Source organism: Bombus pyrosoma, linkage group LG11 (assembly GCF_014825855.1).
Source record: "Bombus pyrosoma isolate SC7728 linkage group LG11, ASM1482585v1, whole genome shotgun sequence".
Classification (NCBI taxonomy): domain Eukaryota; kingdom Metazoa; phylum Arthropoda; class Insecta; order Hymenoptera; family Apidae; genus Bombus; species Bombus pyrosoma.
Genome location: NC_057780.1, coordinates 12,679,693 through 12,706,583, shown reverse-complemented (window position 1 = coordinate 12,706,583; position 26,891 = coordinate 12,679,693). Strand labels below are relative to the sequence as shown.

The window sequence follows — 26,891 nt, the reverse complement described above, 5'->3', positions numbered from 1 at the left end:
CTTCGGTTCTTCCGCCGATGCAGCGAAAAGAAAATCGGGTACACCCATCCAGAGTGTAGATAAAGCTTCGAGTAAAAGACATTTCTTGACTTCACGGCGTTCAGAGAACGGTTGTAGTTTTCGGTTACTAGAAGAAACATCGGTTGTCTTTTATGTAACGTACCTTCCAAATCGCTGAAAAATTCAATTTCTTCGTTCCTAGTTTTCTTTTAGCTCTCTGTCAATGTACATGGTTTATTTCGAATACTCAAATTTATCGTCTGAAATACTTATAATTATTGTAGTTGAAATTTAATATTGAAATATACAATTTTAGCATTTATAATAAATTTTCATACTCTTTAGGATTCGTAAAAAGATCATTTGCATCATATTCTAAATATATGTATCTGTTTAAAATTTGCCATTTTATAGAAATAAAAAATTTGAGTAACATATAAATCCTTAAAAATCATGAATTATGTGAATGGCAAACTCATTATCAAAGAATCATTAATATATATATGAGTTTTTACGATATCCAAATCATCTACTAATTTGAAATTAGAATTAAATTAGTTATTAATTTTAAAGATAGAAAACTCGCTGTTATTCAAATTCTAAATCTATCAAATCATATCACTAGGTATAATTTAATGTTGTTTATACAACATAGTTTCGAAAACGTTAAGTACACCAAGTTTAAAGAGTAACAAGCTTACAAACAAGGTAAAATTGTTACTTGCTGGCCAAATCTACCGCTATCGAATTCATAAATCTACGTGCTCGTGTATTCGTACGTAATTAGTGAAAAATTACCTACCGGGAGAGAAAGTAGTACAACGTATAAAGCAATTGTGCAAGTTTTCGACTGGTGAAACGTTTCAGAAAGTATTCTAAGGACGAAGAAGTAGTTAAACGGATAGGCAATTGTCTATTTCGAAAAGAAGACATCACGCGAGCGGAACACTTGTGTTGTTTCAGAAAGAACGCGTCGAATGCAAAGGCATGCCTCGCGGCAATAAATCCATATGTTAATCGCCGCGAGCGTCGTTATCCTAAATCACTGCATAAGTTAACTGGCGTTTAACCTAATAACGCGAAGGCGTTCGTGACACGTAAGGTGATCATAAAAAGCTTATTTAAGGTTGCTCCACTAACTCGCACGATTAACTTGATTACAAAGAAGCCGATTCAGTTGTCGAAAACGTGTTTAATTCTGCAAATAAATAGCTATTTAACAGATACGTGGATTTGAAAGAAAGAAAGTACATTGCTGGGAATAATTGAAAATTTTCCCTTTTTTACTCATTAAGAGGGGTGCATGTATTTAGTTTAAGTAATGTCTACGAATTAAAGAAATAATTCATTTACATTGAATTACGTAACGTGCGCGAATTGGAAGAAAAAATTGTAATGTTTGTGTTACGTTATTAATATATAATAAATGATATGCAACAATAGGCTAAAAATTCTGACAACATTAGATCCTTGCTGTAAAGTTGATTCGCCGTAGATGGACGGAAACGTGCGAGCATTTGCCAACAGATAATTTGCAGGAAACTCAGGTGAAACGGAACGGTAAATCTCCGAAGGCAAGGAACCGGGACGCGTGATGCATGCGACGTCCATGTTTGTTACTGTTTCACGTACATGGCGAACAACTCCGTTACTAATTGCTCATTAGGTCGGATCAGAGACATTCCTAGCTGTGAGAACCGTCGTGCATTTCTGCTCGATTAAACGACAGTTCGAATTTCTGTTCTAATTCTGCCTGATTAATCGACCAATCGACGTTGAGTCTTTATAAATTCCTGCTCATTGGCGATTCTCAATCGAGATACGTTACATATTAAAATAGAATTTCTATCATTAATTTTGTCATATCTGCATTTTCATGAAGTTTAGTTGCATTTAAAAAGTGTGATTATTAAATTTCCAAATATAATTATTAAATTGCGAATGTTTATGCATTTACAAGGTAGATACACGCGATATTCAAAAATATAAAAAATATCCGCAGGTTATAATATTTAAAGAGGAAATGAAATTATTTAAGATTCTGATATGCGCCCAAAAAAGTATGCATTTTTGCATAAAAGTTAGCAATCTAGTAATTATATCATTAACATTTATTCACATTTTAGGTTCTGTTTAATTGCATAAACGTATGCGTTAAGAAATTTGTAAAAAAGAAATGGAAAGTTTGAAATATTCTGTACCGCATAAATTTGAAGCGACGAGTTGACAAACATGAAATAATTGATCTTTACGATTAATCAACGTGACTGACTTTATAATAAATGAATTTTTCTGTCCATCGTGCTTTAATTTCTATCATCGAAACCATTTTGCTTGCCATTGCTTTCCAATTAACACATCAGTTTATACTTATGAATATTTGAACATCAAACCAATATTTACAACTTATACGAACATTTTTTACGAATAGGATAACATTAAATCAGTGCAAATATGTGAATATCTATATAATGGCGTAAAAAGTTAGATAAATAAGTTACTAAATGAAGATTAAATACATATTTACTGTTAAACAACGAAGAAAAACGACAAATTATTCGCAAAATATTACCTCGAAGTAATAAAATTATCTGGTATTTATTTGAACGCAACGAAATCGTATAATTTCCAAAATTCTTTGATCTTCACATAACATCATAATGTCATATCAGCATTTTCATATATCTTCTTATGTACGTACATTTCTCAGAGCTTCTGGAGACGAAAGAAAATACCAAACTTCCTTTCGACAGTGCCACTCGACTGCCAGGGATCGTTCTTCAACTATTTCTCAATCGTCGATGTTTTCTACAGGAGAATTCCTCGCGGCTTTGCGATTCAACAGCGTCGCCAGAAAGCCGCATCTTTCGTCACAATTACTAAATCGCTGGCAGGAAATAATCTCTCTCTTTGTCCACGTGGTGTCTCGAAACGGCCAGATATTAATTCACCGCGATTAATCACCGGAATCTAGAGAAACAGCTGAGAATGGCGAACCTTCCAAGCAAAGAAACAAACATTAAAATAGCATATCTCAGCCTTTTTTGAATCGCGACTCCCTTTTACAATAGCCTTTCTTATGAAAAAGAAACTTTTAACAAGATAAAAGATACATTAGAGGTGAATTGAATATTTTAGAACGTTTCAGATAAAATGTTGATTTACATTATTTCATATTGTAAACGAAAGAAAAATGTACGCAAGTTTCTAAAAATGAAAAATATGCATCGGGAAATAAATGTCTTAAGTTGTACACAGTTGTCAAGTTTCAAATATTTAAATTTTACTATTTACTCTCCATTAAATTATTAGAAGTTTCTATCTTTTTTTAGTTTTCCTTCTTGCTTCGTTGTTGCGTTCGCTCGCAAATTTCATTTCTCCTATATCAGGAAGCATTAGGTTGAGACTTCTCCAAAATCTCCAATTTCAGCGAGATCCTTTTCAGGCATGTTAATTAATTACAAGATACCTCTCAAATACTTCAAACTCTCGTTATAACCAATCTCTTCCGTTTTGGTCCGTGAAAATTTCTTAAAACATGATACGAAGACTCATCGAAAGCAAAACTGCGCCTGAATATAGATACGCTATGAGTGACATTTTAAAAAATGTATTAATAAATAGAGTAATTTTTAATAAATAATCAAAGTCCTAGAATCGTTTAGAATAAGAAACTGATTATAGGATTCTTTATTAACGTTTGAATTTCTTTGTAGCTTATAGAACAAAATCCTTTTATAATATTTGCGCTTTTCGTTCTTAGAGCTTTAACACTAGAACTACCGATAGTTAACACGAAGCTATTTCTACCAAAACCAGTCAAAATGATTGGTTTTTAAAAAATACGTAATAATAGAATATTTCTATATTTATTAATTTATTACTTTTTTACAGAAATAATTCCATGTTATGTAGTACATTTTTGGTATTATTAATCCATCTGGGACCATGATCCCTAAACGAGAGTTGACACATTTATAAAATTGTAGAACCAGTCATTTTAACTGATGTGGTATTTCTAGTGTTAGCATCTAGCAATCGATCCGGAATTTTCCTGATAACTGATATCATCATATCGAATGATACGCGGTAAAAATGTTAAAAACGTGTGGGAAGTTGTACAAGACGAGGAATCTGGTTAATTGGGGTTCGATAAACAGATGGCAGGATCCTTTTACACTTTGACAAATACCAGCCATTTTGACTGGTGTTGGTATAAGTAGCCTTGATAGAAAATTATTTTGAATCTGAATATATAAAAGACAAAATAAAATTCATTATATTATTCTTTTAGTTATCGTTGCGAAAGTCATCACATCACTGCGGAAAAAAATATAACATGAGGAAGGAATTTTAAAATAAAATTGTAAAACCAGTCAATTTGACTGGTGTGGTAGTTCTAAATAAGGATTACCACTAATGTGCAAAAGTAATATGCATAATACATTGATTATGAAATAATTCGTATTTCTCCGTTATTCATTATATTGCTTTAAAATATTTACATTCTTTAAACGATTTTTAATCGAGCAATTAATAACGAACAGAAGGTTTTGAATATAATATACAATGAGTTTATGGATGAAAATATTTAACAAGAGAAGAAAGGCTAATTATTCAAGCTCGCGTTTACGGGTGTACTCTTTTTTCTTCTGGCGAATTTTATTACATTTATCCCGGGCGTTGGTAAGGAACCACGTCTGGTTATACCGTAAAACCCAAAAATACTGGCTGACGCGTTCGTACGGGCTCTGCCTACGTTGCAGTTTGCATAATTACCCAATAAAAAAAGAACCTATGATGCTATAAAATAAATAGAGCGATTCTAGCACAACCTCGAAGAAACGCGATCTAACAAACGCAACCCCATAACAGTAATGAATTCTTTAATCCTGTACTGTTTCAGCCTGTCAAATAAATTTTTTAGAAATCCGAGAATGCACTCGGAATTCTTTTAGATTTTCTCGATTTGAAATTCTTTTGAAAGATGGATTGAGTTATGCTTAAATTTTTTAATAGGAACATTTCCATCAAAACATTAGCGAAATATTCAAGAATAAAGTAAAAGAAGGCAGTAGATCTGTAATAAATTTGGAAGGTTATGCTTCCGCATGTAGCGATGATTTTTCGGATCGGCCTGGACGCATAAGCGGCCCGGGTGTAAAACATACTACCCCCGAGGGTAAAGCGTACCCCTCATTATCCGCGTGTTCCGCACTTGAGTTACATCCCACGCGCATATACCCTTTATGTCAATTTGCATACTAAACTCGTTGAAACAACTAACAAGGATTCTGCTGGGGGTAGCATAAGCTACTAATATGCAAAATATTAAAAAGCCAATTTAGAATAAGTGAAAACGTAGCCTACGCTGCTGTGAGGAGAACAACTACGATGTCAAATAGAATGATAATTCGGGGAAATTTTATCGTACGTTTTATCATACCGTGAAGAAAGAAAAAATTAAAAAAGGAAAAAAAAATAGATAGATCATTTGTATTTGGTGTTTCTATAGTAATTATCTATTATGATTAACTCCATCGTCTTATATTTTTGTTGCCGATTTTTCTTCTTCTTTTTTTTTTGTAAGAAATTTTTATCTTTTGCAAGTAGTATACAATTATACAGATTTTTTCATAGTGGAATTTTTTATTATAATTGGCATGTATATACATGTATTCATTTTTTATAGATATAAAGTATGATTTCTTTTTATGGAAATTAACTTTAATAAAGATTTTTAACTTGGACCAATTCTCATAGAGAGAGAATAACTTTAAAAATTCTATTTGAAAATTAAATTTCTGATTTATAATAAGATTTCATCAGAACGAGTCTATAGATTTTCGAAGGGGTGTGCTCCGACAGCTGGCGCCACAGTTGGCAAACTTTCGTACTAAAAATCGTGGAAAAATGAATATATCTCGTATGAAAATTGTTCAAATCTTCGGTAATATCGTTAATTCGATTCCTTTATCCACCTTATTTTTCTTAAACGTATTTCATTGGTTTTTTAGGTATAAAAGAACGTATACAAGAATTCCCCAGAAATATTGAATTTATCATAACACAAAATTACAGTAATAAATGCAATATAACATGCAATATTTGTCGAACTTATATCAACTATGTTGCCAGCCATTTTCTTCCAGCCATTTTCGACTAAAAATTTCTCAAGCTTGAAAGAAATATAAACGAACTATCATTAATAAGTTTAATCTCTTTTATCGTTTTTTCATGAAATTCAAATATCCAAAATGCCACAATGAACAAAGTTACGACTCCACTAATGCTCTATTACGCTAATACAACTGTTATACTAATGCAAAATAAACAAATTTCGAAAATTTGATTTTCTACCGTGAATGAAGAAATGTCAATAAGAAATACACGTTAAGGTGTCATACAAGCATAGGAGAGATAGTTTCCGTAGTGATTCGTTAAATCGAGGCCATTAAAAGTAGCATAAAGCTGAAGTGTAATATCGAGTCGGAGGATCGATTGTCGCAGGGTACTGTGTACCTCGTCGATGCAATAACCAACGCGTCCCACGCTGTAGATAATCGTCTCATAATTCACATATCCAGCGTCATTATTATTCATACTTCGAGTGAGACCACGGTATGCGAAGGCAAATTGCCAGCCAGCGCTGGCAAATACCACGTTGTACTTCCATACGTAGCTACGTAGGAGTTTAGCTTTTCATTGAGCATTATGTAACGTTCCAGCTATGCGCAGAGTGTGCCACCCGTGAAAAGAGTTAGTTTACTTTAGAAGTTAATAACGTGTTAGACAACCGAACAGGCAAATGTAGTCTCTTGTTAAACCGACTGTAGCCTCGAAATGCGTTTCAATATTTAAAACAGTTTTCACAAGTACCAGCTTAAGGTACGTCAACTGTCGTTTCATGCAATACAATTTTTATCGCAACTGGAATTGCATCCAATTCCAGCGACTATCTTCTTTCTTTGTTCCAGATTTTAAAGAATTATCAGTTTCGAAATTCGAGAAGTTTTCGAACGGTGCTGTTACGATTTCTTCGTTTATAAATTTCTTTAAAATAATTTATGTATTAAAAAGTTGTTCAGGTGGAATAGGAAACGTCTTCTCAAATACTAAATTTACGTTTCCAGAAACCTTCGTGATACTTTCTCTAAATTGAAGCTCATCTAAGGAAATGTCTTTATTATAAAACTTCTTACCATTAAATAAACGTGATTTATTACACATTTTTTCTTCTTTAATATGGATATCTAACAATTAGTGATAAAACAAAATTTAAGGGATGGCATTGACACGCGAGAAATACCAAATTTCAAAGAAATGACATTTCATATATGCATCGGCATGATATTAATTTTCGATCGGAGAGAAACAGTGAAAGAAAATCTGCTATTCGTTCCATAATTCCATCGCGATCCTGTAAATGTCGAGCGTCAACATGATCGATAATAATCGAGTGAAGAGGTATTTTATTGTTTCAATTAAATGTGAATTATGCAACGGAATGCGGTGGCGGGCTGGTCGATCATTTTTACCACGCACCCCATACGTTTTCCTAGAGCGGTTGATGGCCAGAAAAAGAACAGAAGGGACTTGAGCGATCACGCGAACACCGTAAACGGTTATCGCATCACTCAACCGGAAGTTCACCGCTGCTGCCCGGAAAAAATAGCCGGATACGCACGTCCCTGTAATTATGCTTCGTAAAATTCAGGAGTTTTCTCGCGTGCTAGCCCAGCCAGATTGGATCGTTCGTGGGATGAGACCAGACGTAAAATTTAAATCCCTTTTGAGTGGCGGGGAGCCCTTTCACCGGGTTACGAGTAATTTCCTCTTAACTAACTCTGCAATTTCGAGCGTTAACTTATCGATCCAAGATTTACACGCGCACGGATTATACGCTCCTGTCAATTACGATTCGAGTTTTCGATAGTTCCAACAACGATATTTTGTCCTTTTTCCCCGCGTGATTCTTTGTTATTTTTACCATTGACATATGTTTTCTTTTTAGCAGAATCGTGTTCGAATATCAATGTTTTCTCTATTTCGTTAAAAAAGGTTTTACCCAAAGGTATCCCGATGCAATTAATTCATAAATTTTTTAAGACAAACGGGGCTCGTTGCTAATTAAATTATAAGGAAAATACTTCGACTCTCAATTGTCGCAAAGTAAGCTAACAGCTATTTGTTTCGTTTGTAAGGAAAATATTCCTAAAATTCACAAGGACCACGCGTTACATAAATCAACTTTAATCGTCGCAGAATAATTTATTTGAAAAATAAATTACTTTCAATAAGAAGATTACGGGAAAAATATTTCCAGTAGCTTTTACGTATAATTCGCATAAACTACCACTAATTTTTGCAAGGCAAACTTTGCTATACTTTACCATCAGTCGCAAGCGCATCGAACTACACACGAATATGATGTCTCTCTGGATGTTTAGACTGTCGGGACGTCTTTTTCTTCATGTCTTTCGATCATGTCTTCTATATAGTATTTCCTGCTACGTTTCGACCGTGAGTAGTTCGATCGATCGTGAGCGTTCACGAGGAACTGAATCTCAAGAAACAGGAATGGCGGATCTGTCCCCGTGTGGCAAATGAAAATATATCAGTGACAGTCGGCGGTAGCCGAAATCAGGATGCGGTAGCGTTCTCATCAGCATGCGAAAACTTTGTTATTTGTTTGAACACGTTCAATTATGCATGCGCAATATGCTGACGGTTTTCAAGGGTGCAGAGGGCGGGTAAAGGGGTGGTCAAGGGAGGCACGAGAGGGAGGTAACCGTGTGCCGTATTACGTCGCAAAAGAGGAAACGGCAATCCTATTGGAAGGGTGCGCTCTCGTTCGGACGTAATTGAAATGATAATAAAGCGCGAATGCGCAACAATGACTGCAACTTTTTACCTCTCGCGTTCCTTTTTTAAGGGTGGCGAGTAATGTAGTGACAAAATGAAATTAGAGGAAATTTTTTACTGTGATTTTGAGATGATTAATACAAAAAAAACTCTTTTGGTTGTTGCTGAAACAGAGAATATTTGGTATCTTTTATTCAATTAATTGTGATTTCTTTACGAGTACATCGTATATTCTCACGAGAAAGAAAACAGCGCGAATTAAAGATACGATTTTTGAAAGCCTTAGCTGATATGAATTACAGCGTTTATTGCATCGAATCGACTATCTTTGTTGTGACATGATTTCTGAGGTAGGTAAAAGTGACCAAGATATTGAGAATATCGTTTTAAGTTCTTCTTGTTTAGTTTAATGAGAGTGTTAATAAAATTCGTTCAATTTGTGTTTCTTATTAGCATGACAGAAGAGATAATATATTCTAATAAAGAAGTAATATAAGTTTATAAGTAATATAAGAAGTTTCCGGAAATAAAGCTATCTTAAGAATTAAAAATTTCAGGTGATTTCTAGCGTAAAGACTTAATGATGAGAAAACAGATTTTTTAACGTTGAAAGTTTCATATAACAAAGCACGTTTAAGTCCAAAATTAATGCAAGAAATAAATTACGTACGTGCTTGTAAAGAGATAATATATTGCTTGCCGTATATCTGAGACCGCTATCTTCAGCACTACAACGTGGAACATAACAAATGAACAGCTGTACTATCGTTTACCTTACATTTTCTTCGCATCTTTCAACCAGAAATAATCGCTATGTACTTCTCCTATGTAAAACGATCGGTTCGAAACAGAATAAGATTATTAAATTATATTTCTATTTAATAAAAACCTATAGTAATACCATTTCAATCAAAAAGGTTGTAAAATCAAATTTTTAAATAACAAGATATCTTTTAAGCATGTAAACAATTTGCTACAGACTATGACTGACTGAACTAATTAAATTCAGACAAATAAGAAATTTAATGTATGATTTACATAATTAACAAATTCATTGTAATACTAAATCTAGGACGAATTCCTTGTAGCGTGAATTAATTCTTCGAAGTTCGAACAATTTGCCAATGATAATTCATGTAATAACGCAGCAAATTCAAACTTTTCGCATGCATCAATCAAATACATTGTAACATTGAAGCTTCTCCAGAAAATAAAAACAACTCTCGAGAATCCAAGCGTAAATGGACTTTTAACCGCTGCTAACAAGATTCCTATTGCCTCGTATATCTCAATTTCAGTTCTGTTTGCAGCTGCCTTGTTTCCAACACTCTATCAAACGCCATCAAACAGTCTTTACCTCCTCGAGCCACGTCACGTCACGAGATTACTATGCACTGGGCCAGCTTCGCGCATCGTTAGCCGACTGTTCACCCGAAAGCGTGAACTGGGTCATCGCGAAGGAAACGAGGGGACGGTGGATTCGCGAATCGGCCAAGTATTCGAAATTATTTCCTTAGCGAGAGAAAAACGGGCAGAGGTCGGCGGAAGGGAATGAGAAAGGGAACACGGAAGGTCGACTCGGTTCCCGGCATTCCACGGAGTCCAGCAAAGAATTCAATATGCCTCAGTTGACGACGATGAAGCGAAGGTAGGAATCTCGAAACTCGGTCACCCCGTTTCCAATTGACCGGCTCCAACCGCTCGTCTCGATTCCCTGCGGACCGGGGTTGCATTATGCGAACTTCCTGCAGATTAGTTGTCGTCAAGTTTAATATTTTACCAGGTGATTCCGCGTCGACCTGGCTGTTCCGCCAACTACCACTACCTGCGAGTTGTATATAGAACAAAGCCATAGTTTCCTCCGAATATTGCATTCCTTAGAAAGAGCGCGTGTAGATTCGATAGCGGTCAATATCGACTGAGATTTTACATTGATTAGGATTGTCTTTAAATGGATATTTTGAGTTCATTAAGCAGCAGATCGTCAAATTGCAATTATGTACACGGTTATGATCAAATGACTACTATCGATTCGGCATTGATAGAATCAAGACTATTGGTTCTGTGTAGATTGCAATGGAGAAATGCTTTCAGCTTTGATAGCAAAGATAGAAAACGCGGATGCGCGGAATTAACGCGCGTACATTTACACCTGAATACCTGAGCTTGGAAATCGTATATAGGATACGCACGTGAATGGAGTGCTCAAGTGCAGACACGTGGCATGTCGAGACCTTAATAGCTCAGTCTCACGACTAAAAGGGATTCGTGGTTGAAAAGCACCGAGGGCGGTACTGGTCAGACTGTTAGCAGCTGCATTTTCAGTTGTTCCACACATTCAATTCACCCTTTGATAGCGCTGACCCAGATTCGGCTCCGAGCAGACACGTCGAAGAGCAATCGATAACCTCTTTCTACGCAATTAACTACTCCTAACTCGCTGCTGGCGCTCTTGCCCAGAAAAATTACAAGCAGATGTGCTCCAGGAAATTAGCAGCTCTTATTGTATTTAGTGGTTAGAGGAAGAATATATTTTTCTGTGTTTATATCGAGTTTATTGTCGTAAGAATAGGGAGTATGATGGTATCTCTCATTCTCGTTACTTCGTTTTGTATTATGTTTGATTGATGGTTGTGTACCGTGCTTTATCGATCACAAGAGATAAACGTGATAAGTCTATTTTTCTAGAGTTTTCTGATTTGAACGCCAGCGAGTAATTCGTTGAATCCAAAGAAAAGCAAAAGAAATAAGAAATTCAAAAATAGTTGATAGGTTTACGAAATGTTGTAAATGACGATATTGATTCTTTTAAAATGTTCAGGAGTTAAAAAATCAAATTAAAGGTGCCTCTTTCATCTTCTTGGATTCAAAATCATCAATGTTCTTATGAATAATTATGAAGATTAAAGGATATATTTGATTTCATTCGTTATAAACTTAAAACTCTAGGGACATTTTAGAAGGCGCAAGGTGAAGGTTGTATTACGTATGCACAATTAGGAATGCAAGGTCGGCTGTGAATGAACCCATACTTTTCGACACCTTGAACCTCAAGCCAGGCGTTCGTGCCACAACCTTCCCCTAGGAACCTTCGAGAGACACATTCGCAGCCAGACCGCACCGTTATTACCAGCGATAAATCGCCACCTTTAATAAGAGTTCGCATGACGTTCCAGACGGAAGCCAGAGACGCCGGCGTCGCAGCTAACGTCAACCAACGGCCAAAGAGAGTCGCGATATCAACTTGACGCGAGAACAATGCGATATCAATCATCCACGATAGTTTGTTCCTACGATTGTAAGACCAGTTTTAGGAGCATTTTCTGTCGATTTACTTTATCATAGATAAAGGAAAGTAGATAAAAAAGTGTTACTTCACTCTTAGAAGTTGACTTAGAAGTTTGAATAGATAAATGGAATTAGTAGTTTGTTCATAAAATTCCTAATAATACAATAAATTCCTATTATAAACGCTATTATTGAACATAGTCCTCTTTGAAGTACGATATAAAAGCTTTCTTCCTAAAATGATTTATACACACACATTACGATAACAGCTCGTACGGATTTGTATTTAGTGGAAAAAATAGTAATCAACAATTCTGAATTACAGGAAGGTTTTGTCTCGTATAGTGAACGCAGCTGCGAATCCTCAACATAGGAAGCGTTATGCTGTGTGGAGCTGCGCTAGATTAACAATTCTTGGCATTTCAGTGTCGCTTTGGATGCGTTGACGCTACTTCAGGCTAGCTTCAAGGCTCGACTGTAACGAGCTTCAGGATTGATTAACCGTGGCGTCGAGCGACGCGCGAGCAACTCTACTTCTGCCAAGTCTGGGCAAACGAGTCGACGTCTCGATCCCCTGGCGAAGGATCAGCGGAGCCTTAATTACGCTTGATTAATAGCTTCTTCGACGGATTGTCGGCTGACGGAGACGGCTGTTTAACGGAGGTCTACCATAATTTTTCGGTGAGACTGTTCCCTCGGCTAATTTTCGGTACACCGCTTAAAATAAAACGTCACGAAGTGGTTAGTCTACTCGATTGATGAGACAGAATCACGACGATACGTTTTCGTCTTTTAAAGTGTCCCTTTTGATTGATTGCCTGGTTTTTCCCTTTGTTACGGGAAGATTGCCTTTTATCTAACTTTGATTAAATTTTCTATACAATGCGCTGGAATTTTTTGATCGACAGATAGAATCTCGTTGTTATCCTGTTGATATCCGTTGAACTCGAGGTATTCTTAATCGAATTCCATTATTTTGTAGCGCTCATTATTATTTTATAGGAACACCAGAATAATATTGATACGTCGCGCAAAATAATGTAGTTTCGATAATTGGATAAATCCAACTTGATAGTTGCGAATTTTGTATGTTTCAATCTCGTCAACGGCCCACTGCTTATCAATATCATATTGCATTGGAAAGATGTAAAGATGTATGAGAGGTGTTCTTTAACGTTTTTAGCGACTAAGAAACGGATTCATTCTGTGGATTCATTCTACGTAGTCTAGAAAATACAACAGCTACTCGAACATCTAAGAAATCGAGCCAATGTTATTCATAGACACTTTAGTGAAAGATGATTGGAGTTCTCAATCTCTGTTTCGTTTCGTTAAGTGTTGTTAAAAGCGGATATATTATTCTCATCTTTTATATTAATTTTATGCTAAAAATATTTTCGAGACCGTAATAGTCTTGTTATTTATAAAACCAAATAGTATAGCATTACCTGCGAAGCATTTTCCGCTTATGTCTCGATGAACGAAGCGGTAATTGGCAACAGGCCACAAAGCAACCTGAAACTCGCGAATACGGCGATTCGTTCAATTTCCGCGACTCAAAATCTTCATGAAATTTCCAGAGACGAGACGACCGCACTCTTTTCTCGAGCGGTGGTCTTTGATATCTTGCTGGTACAGGAAACGTTTCAAAGGAGAGGGGAAATGACTTAGCTGTAATCTTCCGTTTTTCAACTGCGAAGCTCGTCGAAACGGCCGGCTATAGCACCGAAATAGATTACAAACGTAATATTTCAGCCGCCATAAATATTCTCCGTTAAAGTTGCCAGAGCTTTTCACTCTCGGTGCTCTTTCGTTGGATCTCTTGGATGTTTCTTTCTAAGCAGTGGGCGAGAGAGGGGAAGGGAGTCTTTCGCGGAGTGCTGGTCGCCAACGCCGCGATCTAATTGGGATAAGACGGATTTTTGTACCAGGTGGTCCTTAATTGGTCGGCTATCATTACGGGTGGTCTCGCGGTTCTAATTACTGTAGCCCACGGTTGCGCAGACCTTTATACGCTTCTGCACACCAACTCTCGAAAGATTTTCGCGAATGCAGAATTATTTATAACGACCGCCACCACTTCGCTGACACTCTATTGCTTGTGTGCCATTGTTTCGAGTTATTTTATTCGAGCGTTTGGTATTTTAATTTTAGATTTATGAAAAATCCGGCAACTTTTGATTTATTATCGAGATTATTAGAAATATAGTTTGAGTGTTTAGATGCAGCATTTATTTTCTGGAATTATCACACTATAAATTTACGTTACGTATTAAGAGACTCAGTAATAGTAGTTTACAATAAAGTTCACGATTCGCTGTTATGTGTATCATTTTCATGTAAATCATCTTTTTATTATTTGAATAAAGTGGTTTCTATCTGATCTATAAATTGGAAAGGAAACAATCCCAGAATGTTATGGTAAAAATATTTGGATACTTCTAAAATACATTACAGAAAGTTTCTTAAAATATCTTAAAACGATTTGCTTTTATTATATTTGAAATATCTATTAACCACACACTTTTAATAGAATAAACGTTTATTGTTATTATTTATATTTAAAAAACGTGTATAAAAACTTGACAATAATCTACATAAAACATAAAAGTTCTAGTTTAATTCGTAATTTATAAATCTTGCAGATCTTTCTGTTTACGAATAACAGGCCAAAGTTTAACAATAGTAATAATAGTGAAACATATTTCTGACTCGTCATCACCATTGCTATGGCGCTTGGTTCCATGGTTGAATCTCTGCCGATCCAAAGATCACGAATACAACAAATGCAGACGTTTGAGCAATAATATTAATCCAGAAGACATACCTCCACTTTACCATAGTGTGCTACATTATTAATATAATACGTGAGATCAATAAGAATAAGAAGAGAAAGTTCAAAAGATTCACGATGATTATACAGTGAACTTGAAAGAGAAAATAGTACAAAATTAATTGTTTTATTCGAGAAGCAATGCTGTTAAATTAAATTTGACAAAGAAATTAGTCAGAGTGTTGGAAGATAATATTTATGTATAACGAACGTCGAATGATTCTCGATTGTATTTTAAGTACTCTTTCCTTTTTCCTTCACTTATCACTAGGCTGTGAATATTTATGCTCCTAGCGATACATTTCTTATCATATTGAAACGTTTCTTTATTTTTTTACGATCAAATAACTTCTTCTATATAGAAAAGTAAGTTCTATGTTCATCTTACCCCAGTTTCCATAAGCGCGCCAACCAAAGCAGGCAGAATAAACGCAGAAATTGTCCCCGGAGTATTTGTAATGCCCATTAAGATTCCAGCGTAGTTTGGTGCCAAATCATTGTGATTGGTGAGATGTCCAACAAAAATTACACCGCAGAATACTATGCTCAGTATTAATAATATTGTGGAGCCTACGCGGTTGCAGCCGAGATAAGCGATTATAATAAGACATAAACTGGGTGGGATACAACCTGTAACGTTAACGAATAATTGAAAACTCATAGGTTGACATATAGTACATATAGTTTGACGTATTTATCATATTTAAAGTAAAAATGAAATCATTCGTGTTATTATGAATACTTTTCACCTAAACTTGTAAATGAAAAGAATTTATAAGATTGAGATATATTATATCGAATATAAATTCTATAGCGAAACTTACTTATAAATACTGCAATTTTTCGACCACCTGTCTGTTTCCAATAATTCTTTTGTCTGCCCCAGTCCAGTAATTTACCAAGCAATGGGTTTATTATTGCATTTATCAGATATGGAGAGCAGCTCAGGGAAGCATTCTATGCAAGTAAATAAATACGTTGACGAGTGAATGATTCAAAACTGTACATATAATTTACTGTATCATTTATGTAGCATCATTATATATTATTTCATAATTATTTATATCGCTTTTGTATTATAATTCGAAACTCGATGACAAATATAAAGTTTCATTCGTCGCTGTAAATTCTTTGCTCAAAAAATATGGAACCAAAAGTTCGAATGAATTTTATAAAACGAATTAGTAACTTAAAAGTTATTATGCACATTAAAGGAATGATAATGTAGCAATTATTCTTCTAACAATGAAAGCAATATTTTAGCTGAGATATTTTAATAAATAATAAATAATAATAAATATATGTGTCTTATAGTACCTCCTGGCTAATTTAAGTAACTCTACCATTGGGTTATTCGAATCACTTCCTCGTTTTTGATATTTTTTGCTTTCCGGATCTAAAGTATACACGATATTTTTTCATTCTTCTGTTATTGTATTAAGGACTAATGGAGTCTCAAAATATATAACGAGTTTGATCATTCCATGTAAAAGTTCAAAATTGAGTTTCAAGTTTAGGTGACAAATAATCCTATCTTATTATACAGGGTGTCGCTACTTTTTTCCGCATGACTTTTCTAGCAGATCTTACGAGTGAAAATAAGAAAAATATTTCATATAAACATATATAAAAATGCTCTGTCAAAGAAGTATAACAGAAATTCGAAATCATAATTGACTACATTTACTTGCATTAGGTCCGTTTCAAAGTGCCGTCTGTTCTTATAAATACAGGCTTGATATTTCGTCAGAAATTGAATTTATTACATTGCGAATTTCACGTCAATTTCCTTTCATGTTGTTAAATACATCATAAGTTCCTTGCGCTAATTCCTCGCATGTATCAACGACTTCAAGTACCAAACGTAGCTTGTGTAAACAGATCAGATAAATATTGCCAATCTGTTCTTATGCTATATCGAACGAAAATCAATATTTCGTTGTTACTTTGATTTTTTATTATAATTTTCTAACAAAGCATTTTTGATCCTACGTTTTTCTTCTTTTTTTCTTACTTTTACTCGTAGAATCTACTGGCAAAGTTATACGGAGAAAAGAGGGACACCCTGTATATTATTACCAACTTACCGATTTTATATCGAACCTGAGTATCTTGTTCATATACAGAGGCAGTTGTGTGAGTAAAAAATACCAACAGAAGTTGCCAAAAGTATTCGTATAAATCAGTGCCCAAAAGGGTACCGACGTGAAGATGGCTTTCCATGGAACGTCCATGTGTGCAGATTCAAGGCTTCTGTGCCCATAAGAGGTCACAATGAGTTGCCTTTCCTTTTCAGAAATGTACTTTTGCGTTTCTGGATTGTCAGCGAAAAACCAATAGAACAGGGCACACCAGATCAGTGGCAGTGTACCGTGAATGTAAAAAACTGCCTCCCATCCGAACCAGTCAAGTATCAGGCCAGAACTCAAGATGGAGATCACGGTACCAAGCGATGTTCCAGCGTAGATGATGGCGAACCATGTGCTTTTTTCTTCGTAAACAACCCATTTGCCAACGAGGACGTTCACCACAGGTAGATGCGCTGCGCTCACTAGGCCCGTCAAGAATCTCACAATATAAAGGATCAGTAGCACGTTGGCTGCTGCTGGCACCAACAGCGTCAAAACAGCGTTTCCTAACACGCATATCAGCAGCACGTTCTTTGTATTGAAGCTGAAATATATCGTCGTCGATTCGTACGATTAAAAATTTGTAAGTTTTGAGAATTCGAGAATTTATGAATTCGAAAGTTTCACAATGCGTGAGTTTGAAGAACACGTCATGAGGAATATAAATCTAAAGTAATCTAAATCACTGTACTGATTATGACAGTAGCGGTACATACATATATAATACGTATAAACATAGAATATATTGAGGAGATACTGAGATATCGAATATCTTGATAGGAAGACATTTATCACATAAAATTTAAAAACACTTCTTTGGTGTTACACCATTTGATAAAAGATAATTCTAGTTTCATGAACGATCATTACTATTATTATTACTGCTAGCTACAATATCTCCCTTATCTCGTTAAATAATCTCAATCGACAGATTGTTGATAAGGAGACTTAAACTTATTTTCATACACAAAAAATATTCCATAGGAGAGTTATATTTCTGAATTAAAAAATGTTTAATTTTAAGTTTTACTTACCGATCCGCGAAATATCCGCAAGGAAACATACCCGTGAGGTAACCAGCAAAATAAATGCTAACGACCAAGCCCTGCTCCGTTGTCGTCCACTCAAAAGGACCATCTATATCGACTCCCGAAACGTCTTCATCGCCAAAATTACATTCATAAGTTACATCGCCTGGACTACTTGAATGCTTTTTAGATTTCACCATGCCAACGATAGCTGTCGCGATGTTGACCTTCAATCCATAGATGATCATGTTCGCGATGCAAAGCATTATAGCGAACAAAAACCTCACGATGTCCGCTATCATAGTAAAACACAAGATTCATAAATATTTCTCGTCAAAATTCCTGAGAGATGCATGATAAAGATTCATGTCAAGTTAATTTTTGTGCGTTCACCATTTCCAAGGAAATGTTTATTTTTTGCTATGATATTTAAATTGAAATATTCGCTGCTACGAAGCATGTGCTATTCGCCACTTAAAATAAAATTACAATATTACAATAGAATATATATATTCTTAAGTAACAAAGTATTTCTGTTTTAAATAACATTCCAACGCACTGTTCATTTTTCTTTCTTCCTTCAAAGTCATTTGGTTGAAGCGCACAAGGATAAAGACGCGACAGTTGCGTTAACAGCAACGAACGTGTTAAACAGAAAGTAAATGTACACTAACTATTATTCAAAAGTATTTATTTGAGCATTTTCTTATTCTTGATGCAATGATTCTTGGCAAAATTTACAATAATAAAATTGGTACTTATAAACGTTATGAATGTTTTGTTGTTTTACAAATTTTTCTTCGTTCTATAAGCGTTTATTTTCTAAGCTACAGATAAGATAAGAAATATAAACCTGAAACCATTGAGACTAAAAAATTGTGACTAATGTAACGTGACTAGTTGTGATTAATAGAAAATTCGCATATTAAAATAAGATCATGAAATAGTTAAAATAAAAATGATAGCTCACGCATGTTTGTGTCTCTGTTTCAAGCTTGGAGATTTCAAACTTTTTACTCTTTTTGCTTCGTTACGTTGACGATCATCACAGCTCGATTCTACGTACGTCTTCGTGCAGTGTCTCTTGTCAGTTCTTGTCTCTTTTCGCATCGATCCGATCGCGAAAGTCGTTCTTTCTCTGCATTCGACGGCTCGACGACGACTATCGAATTATCGTTAACGATGCAGTCGATCGAAGTATACTAGATTTCTCGTTCTCCGGATATCTTCTTCGACACGATGCGTCGAGACGAGATTACGCGTGACACCGTGTGGTTCTGAACCGCGTGTGTCGCTTGTTTCCGAAATCGATGTGGATTTCGAGTGTCGATTCCGTTATCGCGCAATTACCACTCACTTTTCCTCTTAGTTGCATTACATCATTCGTTGGCAATGTGGTTTTTCTCGGAGATGTATGTGTAGTAATGGAACTTTAGAAGTCACAGTGAAAATTTCATCGAAGAGAAGTTTTATGGATAAATGATAATGTAGTCGTATACTTCTGATATTGTGAGGGAAAAGATCTTTCCACGTATGTATTCAAGAAAAACCATCTCGTTTATCAGAAAAGGAATACATCGTAGATTATTTTTAGAAATTGCCGAAGTTCTATATTAGTAAGCAAATTAAATGCACGATTTTTTCAAACGCATATAATACAATACTTTGAAATTGCCAATTGATGACAGTAAATGTGTGACGAGATGATAGAAACATAATATTAAGAAATTGTTTTTTTTTTTTTCATTTTTTTGCCCAAGGAGGAAGTTATAACGCATCTAGAAAAAATTTAATTAGAACGACTTTGATCAGACTAATAAACGTATACCTTTTCTAAATTTCACGAATTACGAATAAAGCTGTTACTTCCCAAAATAGTATCCATTTCTCATCATATTTAATCATAAAATACAGAAAATAATTCTATGAATTACAGTTATTAACATGACTAATCTGACATCATAAATCTGATTGTTTTCAGGAAGTTAAACGTGTCTGCAATTGAAATTCCCACGACACGTGCATGTTTATTCGATACTTATGACGAATTATCCGCTGATAGGAATCGCTAATGTCACTAGATTCATAGAGAATGCGGTGGAAATGTAACGTATATAGTAGAAACATTCAACAGGTTGATGTCGCACAATAAAAACTTTTAAGCGGTCGATACTTCTTTAAACATCGCAACCGACGTTAAATAAGAACGATGTTGCCACCAGCTAAAACAAGGTCAAAGCAATGAAATCCTCCGAACACATAATTTACCCACTGAGCAAAGATTTCACTCTGAACAAATGATATATATTGTACAATTTATAGGTTATTGGTGTCCTTGAGTTTTATTATGTCCGCTTTTAAGGTCGTAAATTTGGTTCTTTTCGGCGAACAATGATTGTGTAACTTTTTAGTCCTCTTTCATGTAAACTGGGAAACATTATGGATACTCTGGATAGAAAATATTATTTTATATTTTAATTGTTTCTCCTTGATACGTAACTATTGTTCTTTGCGAAATCAGTGAAATTCTTTCAACGTTCTCTACCTTTTCTTTCTCCAATTCCTTTTAATTGTACAGAAAATATTGATAACACATTGATAATGCATTGATAATAGAGAAACAAAGAAACTCCACGCTTTTTCTTATCAACTCACTAGTATCATTAATTACTAAATTATTGCGCACATCTTTCCTAGTATCGTGTATGTGTTTCTAAATATATTAATATTTAACTTTTTCACTTCTTGTGTAACAAAAATTAATTTATTTGTGGTAAAAGACCAGTAGTTCGTATCATTAAAATACACCTAGATATCTGCGAAACTTTATCACCTACTTTATCTATATGATATTTGCTAACTTCGTTTTATATCAGCTGAATTTCGGCTACCAGTCTGTTACATAATGGCAGCGAGTAGTATTTACTATCTAGCGAGCCTCCTATAACTGTCTTCCTGAACAAAAGGCCATTGACACAAAGTACTGATAAATTAGTGCATAGCCTAGTGATACATAACCAATCTACTGAGATAATGCGCGGACATGCATTGATTGTACAATGTCACGGTTGTCAGCGCTTTTACGTAACTTATTGACAGGATCAAATTTGTATTACGTTTCATTTGTAATAAAGGGATCGGAAATTTTTATGCATAGTTTCAGACATTCCACTAGGGAAATAGAAATTAGGAGTTTGTTTTATCTATTAATTCGTTGAACGAATCATTCTTTAATTATTTTTAGAGTTATGAAATTGGATATCAATAAAGTCGAATCAATTTCAGATAGGTTAATTTCTATTTTTCCAATTATAAATATAACATAATTTATTTTCAATAGAAATGAGAAGACAGAATTAGAAAGCAGAAACTCTATAAATAGAGAAATTATTATTTCCAAGCATTTTGAAATTGTAACAAGTATGTGCACTCCATTTTGAATATTCTATATATTTTTCCATGTTATACAAGTATTGTATACGTCAACTCCGTGAGAATGCATATAAATTTGTACTTTTGTAATAAACATTGGATTTTGCTTTTATTATTCTTTATATAAAATTCTTCATCATTTATATCTGAATGGTGTTTGATTAAATTCAAATCGTATTTGCTCGAATTATTGTAACGTGTCGTGAAAATGTGTTATTAATCTTAATTTGGAGCTAAAAACTGTTTCCCGATAGATTTACATAAAACATAGAGCATAAAATATTAAATATTTTAAATCCAAATTAATGCTAACCTCGATTTATAAAGATTATTAAATCAAGTATCTATTCAGTGGCAAATTGTTAATGTCGCTGTTCTGATACAGAAAGTTCAAATGGAACTCATTGGATTTTACATTTATCATGTTGCATTTGCACGCTATTTAATTATTTTATTTGGGAGAATAGAATTAGATTTGGAACATTTAATGGTTCACATCCTATTATCACACAGCGATCATTTACAGTCAATCATAATAATATACATAGAATTATTATCTGCTTTATGAAAAGAAACTAAAACCACGTTTTATCATAAAACACATTTATGAACATAAAACAAAAAATTCGGAAAATTTGATTCCAAAAGAATTGCTGGAACCAATCTCATTATTGTAATTAGAATGCGGTTCATAATGCATCTATCGGAAATTTGAAGACGTAAAGGTCCACAGAATATAGACAGAATGTAAAAATATGTAAAATATCTAAAGTATAATATTCGTAATAATATTCATCAGGTACAAGAATCTGCTTAGATCTGTAAGTATTTCTCTTACTTTTTTAATTACGTCCATAAAAATACGAATTTGCAGAAATATCCTCAGCTTAATTACAATATCTCAAACGTATGATAGTCTACATATATATCTTATCAATTACGTATCTCGTTCAAACATAGACGAAACTTCCTGCTGCGCCCTTCTACACACAAATCATTCTTCCCCGGCATCGATCCCAGGAAATTTTACCTGTTCCATTCATGCGTGCCGCTCGTCTACCGCTCGGCTTGACACATGTTTGACAAACGTGCACCTGTAACGACCAACAACAGGCCGATCGATACACCGGAGACTTCCTTTAAACGTCGGCTCCTTTCACATCGCGATGCAAACGACAGCCGTAACGAAATGTTTCGTAGGAACGGGAACAGGAAGGATAGGGGTGATTACGACGACAGCTTACCGAGACGGATGGCGCACCCGAGGTCGCATAATATACATATGCTTCCGTTCATCAGTATTAGCAGACTTAGAGAAAGTGCGTTTAACCTCAGAAATGTTTAGAAACCTATTAAACCTTTTAACAATTATTATCAGATTTGAAACTTACGCAACGCAGTATTAAGATCATAGAATCGAGAAGAATTGAATAAAATTCGCGTATTCAACGTTATAATCGCATGTTATATACGAGCAAAAAGTGCGCTAACACATATGAACGACAGCGTAGTCACAAACTTATGTAAGCCATTCCTAATATTAAGAAAATTTAACAAACGTCTTTTGTATCTAGAAACAGTTTGACTGTGTATCGCCTCGCGTTACTTTCGCGGTAGGTGGTCCGAGAGTGTCGGCAAAGAACGTCAAGAGAGCATCACGCTTGTTAGCAGAACGAACTTCCAGCAGCTAATTGGTATTCCTCCGGCGGGAAGTGTCAGCCTTTGACTGATTCTATTTCGAGTAGGTTGCGGTCTTTTCAAGCTGCTCGGTGTGTTTACATTCTGGAGGGAATCGTAAGACAGCAAAGTGGCTGACCAACGTTGACCGAACACAATGCAGCATCTCGAGGGCCTTGAATCTTCTCAGACCGGTTCCATCCGAGGATTTTCAAGCGCTTCTCCTTCTAATCGGTCACCAGGCATCGTTGTCCTGACGCCTCTGAGAGTTCTTCGTGCCCGTGAGCTGTCGAGAAACGGGTTGCCTCTTCTTATAAAACGCACCATCTTCATTCTTTCTTTCTTTCTTTCTTTCCTTATTTCTTTCTTTCGTCTGCTATACTAGCTAGTCTTCATTCTTCTCTCTGCCGCAGAAGCGTGATGGCACATTCATTTTTAACGTGTCGAGGCTTCGCATTTTCTCGAGTGGATTTCACGTTTCTCCGGCATATTCTGCGTACGGATATACGCGACCGTTCACCTCGTCTCCAATGCAACGCGTACGTGCCACTCGTGGGGACAAACACCAGGAGATACTATCTCTGGCTATCGAATTAAGAAAAGAAGAGAATCCACTTTTAACAATGGAAATATATCTTATATACACGTAGTGCGTTAGATGCGTCTTTCCTTGTGCAAATTATTATCATTAAATAGATGTATTGTAAAATGTCATTCCTTTGAAACTTAAACTTCCTCGATAACGGCCCCGATATCGAAATTATCTCCAGCAAATTATTAAGATCTTCAAGAATTACTTTACGCTAAAAAAAGGATTCTATAAACTATAAAAAGATTTCGTATACTCAACATTAAAATAAATCGTCAATTAATGTCGCGTTTGAATATTGACTATTCGAATTCTAAAATTGACGATTCTTATAAATCTGAAATACATTGATCAATAACAAAGAGTACATTGGTCGATGTAAAAATTGCTTCGATTAAATGTATAATATTTTAAATAAACTATCACAAGTTAAAGTTTCGCGGTATAGAACGTATGATATATACACGAACCTAATACTCGGATACTATCAATTCCACTGACAATCTGATAGATACACTTGATCCAACCAATAAACCAATCCATTGGAAGAAGTTCGAGAAAGACAGAAAAGACGCCACACGCTCAGTCTATTACAGGAGCATCGGTGACTGTTTGTCATTCTAACACCGTTGATCCGCACCTTTCGACGGTTCCTGAAGGAATTTCCTCGAGTGGCTCGCACGAGCATGTGGATGACGCCGGTGGAATAGTATATGCTCTCGATGACACGGAAGGTGAATTTGGACACCAAGATCACGGTGCAAGAATGAAAAATGAAGGTACGAAGCGGAATCGCAGGGAAGTTGACGCATTGCGGCGGGGAAATATGGGTCGTTCCCGATTATGTTGGATATGTATGGTGCTACAGTGGCTCACAAAAGTATTTCAAAACTTTTATCTATATATATATTATGTAGACCGTATAAGATACTTTGTAATTTCGTTTGCACTGCAACGAGACGCGATTGTAATGATTATGTATTAGGTCGTCCGAAAAGTTTCTTTCGTTTTATAAGAAAATAATGGATGCACAAGATTTTCCGTTTTATGTTATTTTATCGAATTACATATTTTGTTCTATCAAGATAAAGATCACAACGTTCGGCAGATTAGGTTTCATGTTTTTATAAAGATGCATCGTTGTAAAAGACGTGTCTGTAAAAGAAAAACACTTCTCGGACAACCTAATATATTGGTCGGATTTGAAACAAAAGGCAAATATTGTGTAATATTCGAATTTGAAATAAAAGGAAAATTATTTGTTAACATAAAGTACTGTGAAAAGAGAAAATCGAATGAACTCGTTGGAGGTGTATAACAATGTAAGATGACTGTGTTATTGACATTTTGCACAAACAGTAATCAGAATGATCGACAGAATAATTTAATCTGTCGAATCAATTTCATCAATTTTACGTAGCAATCTTAAATACACGTACACTTGTATGCATATATACGCGGGGCAGTGAAGACGATGGTGTTATTGGACGGGCATAAAACGGGTTTATTTGTTCACCTAGTTTACACAGCTCTCAAAGTCAGCGGCAACTTCCGCCCGACCGACTATCGTTGAACGAAATGCTAACGATGATGGATGGCCAGCTATCCTTTTCTTCCTCTGAGTAAACCGGAGCTAAAAGAAAATAATAGAAAGCCACGTCTCAAACATGCTCATCATAAGATGGCTTGATATTTTAAAACCATTTCACAACCGTCTTTTTTGCTTGTAATTAACCTTAAAGGATGCTCGTTTGCATATTCAAATTAGCTATAGAGAAGAAAGTCAAACACCAAGTGGAAACATTCGTGGCCCTAATACGGTGATCTGGTTTCTTAAGGTGAGCTTAATTCATGCATGGGAATGTTCCTTTTTTTCGAGGAATTCTTTTCTAACCCTTCGTTCGTTCGATTGAGTCTATGAATTTTTGAACAGTGTTTTGCATGAGAAACGCGACGAGCGATGGAAATTGAATGGAACGGTAATTAAATATATTATATAATACAGGTGATATAGTGAAATCGAATAACTATATCAAATTCCGGAGCCTGTGTATTTACATGAAATTCCATAGATTCCATTCTACCAATTATTATATCAATTAGCTACCTACGTAAAATAATTCTAAATAAGATAATGTTATAAATAATTCCAAATATAATTAATAAAATTTCGTGCTGAAAAAAAACCTAGATTATGCCATTGTACCGATTACCATTATATCGATTAACTTAAATCTAACTTAAAAGAATTCTAAATAAGATAAAACTATGAGTAATTCCAACTAAATTAAAGCTACAAATAATTCCAAGTAATCTAAAAGTAAAAAGAAACTCCAAATAAAGGAATAAACGAAGGTACGCGAAGGATTTTAATCGAGCAACTGTTAGCTAAAGATAGGCTGGAAATAGACGCGACACCTTTTATCGCATTACGAGCGACGAGCCGTCAGCTGGACAGCCGTATCGCCATTCTACTTACCTACACCCACTGTCAAGATTCTCCAGGTGAGACGAGCAACCTTCTCGCCTTTCGGATCAAACTGAAACGTCTTACAGGATCTTGGACACGAACGATATGATCCTCTTAATATGTCCCACGGCTTACGAGTATTATGATATTCCCTGCTCTGTTCCTAATTCTTATCGCTCGGAAGAAGAGGCTACCCTCTTGCCTTAAGCCGGACGACGAAGCCCCGACCAACGTCGGCTTACATGCATATTGATGCTCCCTGGACGCAGACACTCGCATATTTATACGATAACGAAAGCTGTGCTGGTTTTTAGTTGATCTGTTCAATTCAAACGTGTATATATCTTAATAAGACTGGTTTACAAGCGTATTATTAAGTGTATTATTTCCTTTACCGCGTCTCTTTTTATCGAGAGAACGATCTTGTCAGAGGATTGAAAATTATAGTTTTAAAGATAAATTTTATATTTTAATTATTGAATATTTAAATGCGGAAGTTTGCGTCTACGAAACTGGGTGGGTGGACGTACACGAGGGAGGAATAGAATATTTTTCGCGGCTCAAAAATTCTGATAATGAG

General features: G+C 35.2%; 2 protein-coding genes across 7 annotated transcripts in view; one reads left to right on the top strand and one right to left on the bottom strand.

Annotated features, from left to right (window-relative positions):
* LOC122573008 (teneurin-m) overlaps positions 1 to 26,891 on the top strand; it is a 653,565-nt gene that overhangs the window by 116,006 nt on the left and 510,668 nt on the right. The window lies entirely within an intron of this gene.
* Positions 14,664 to 19,571, bottom strand: LOC122573009 (sialin-like). Of its 2 annotated transcripts, XM_043738843.1 has the most exons (6): positions 19,114 to 19,571; positions 18,150 to 18,438; positions 17,074 to 17,659; positions 15,811 to 15,943; positions 15,375 to 15,616; positions 14,665 to 15,000 (listed from the first exon to the last, which is right to left on the bottom strand). In XM_043738843.1, exons 1-6 carry the CDS (start codon positions 19,115 to 19,117, stop codon positions 14,881 to 14,883), a joined length of 1,374 nt encoding a protein of 457 aa, XP_043594778.1. In that variant the 5' UTR covers positions 19,118 to 19,571; the 3' UTR covers positions 14,665 to 14,880. The 2 variants fall into 2 exon arrangements, with proteins under 2 accessions (XP_043594777.1, XP_043594778.1); XM_043738842.1 differs by lacking the exon at positions 19,114 to 19,571 and having other exon boundaries at positions 14,664 to 15,000; positions 18,150 to 18,445.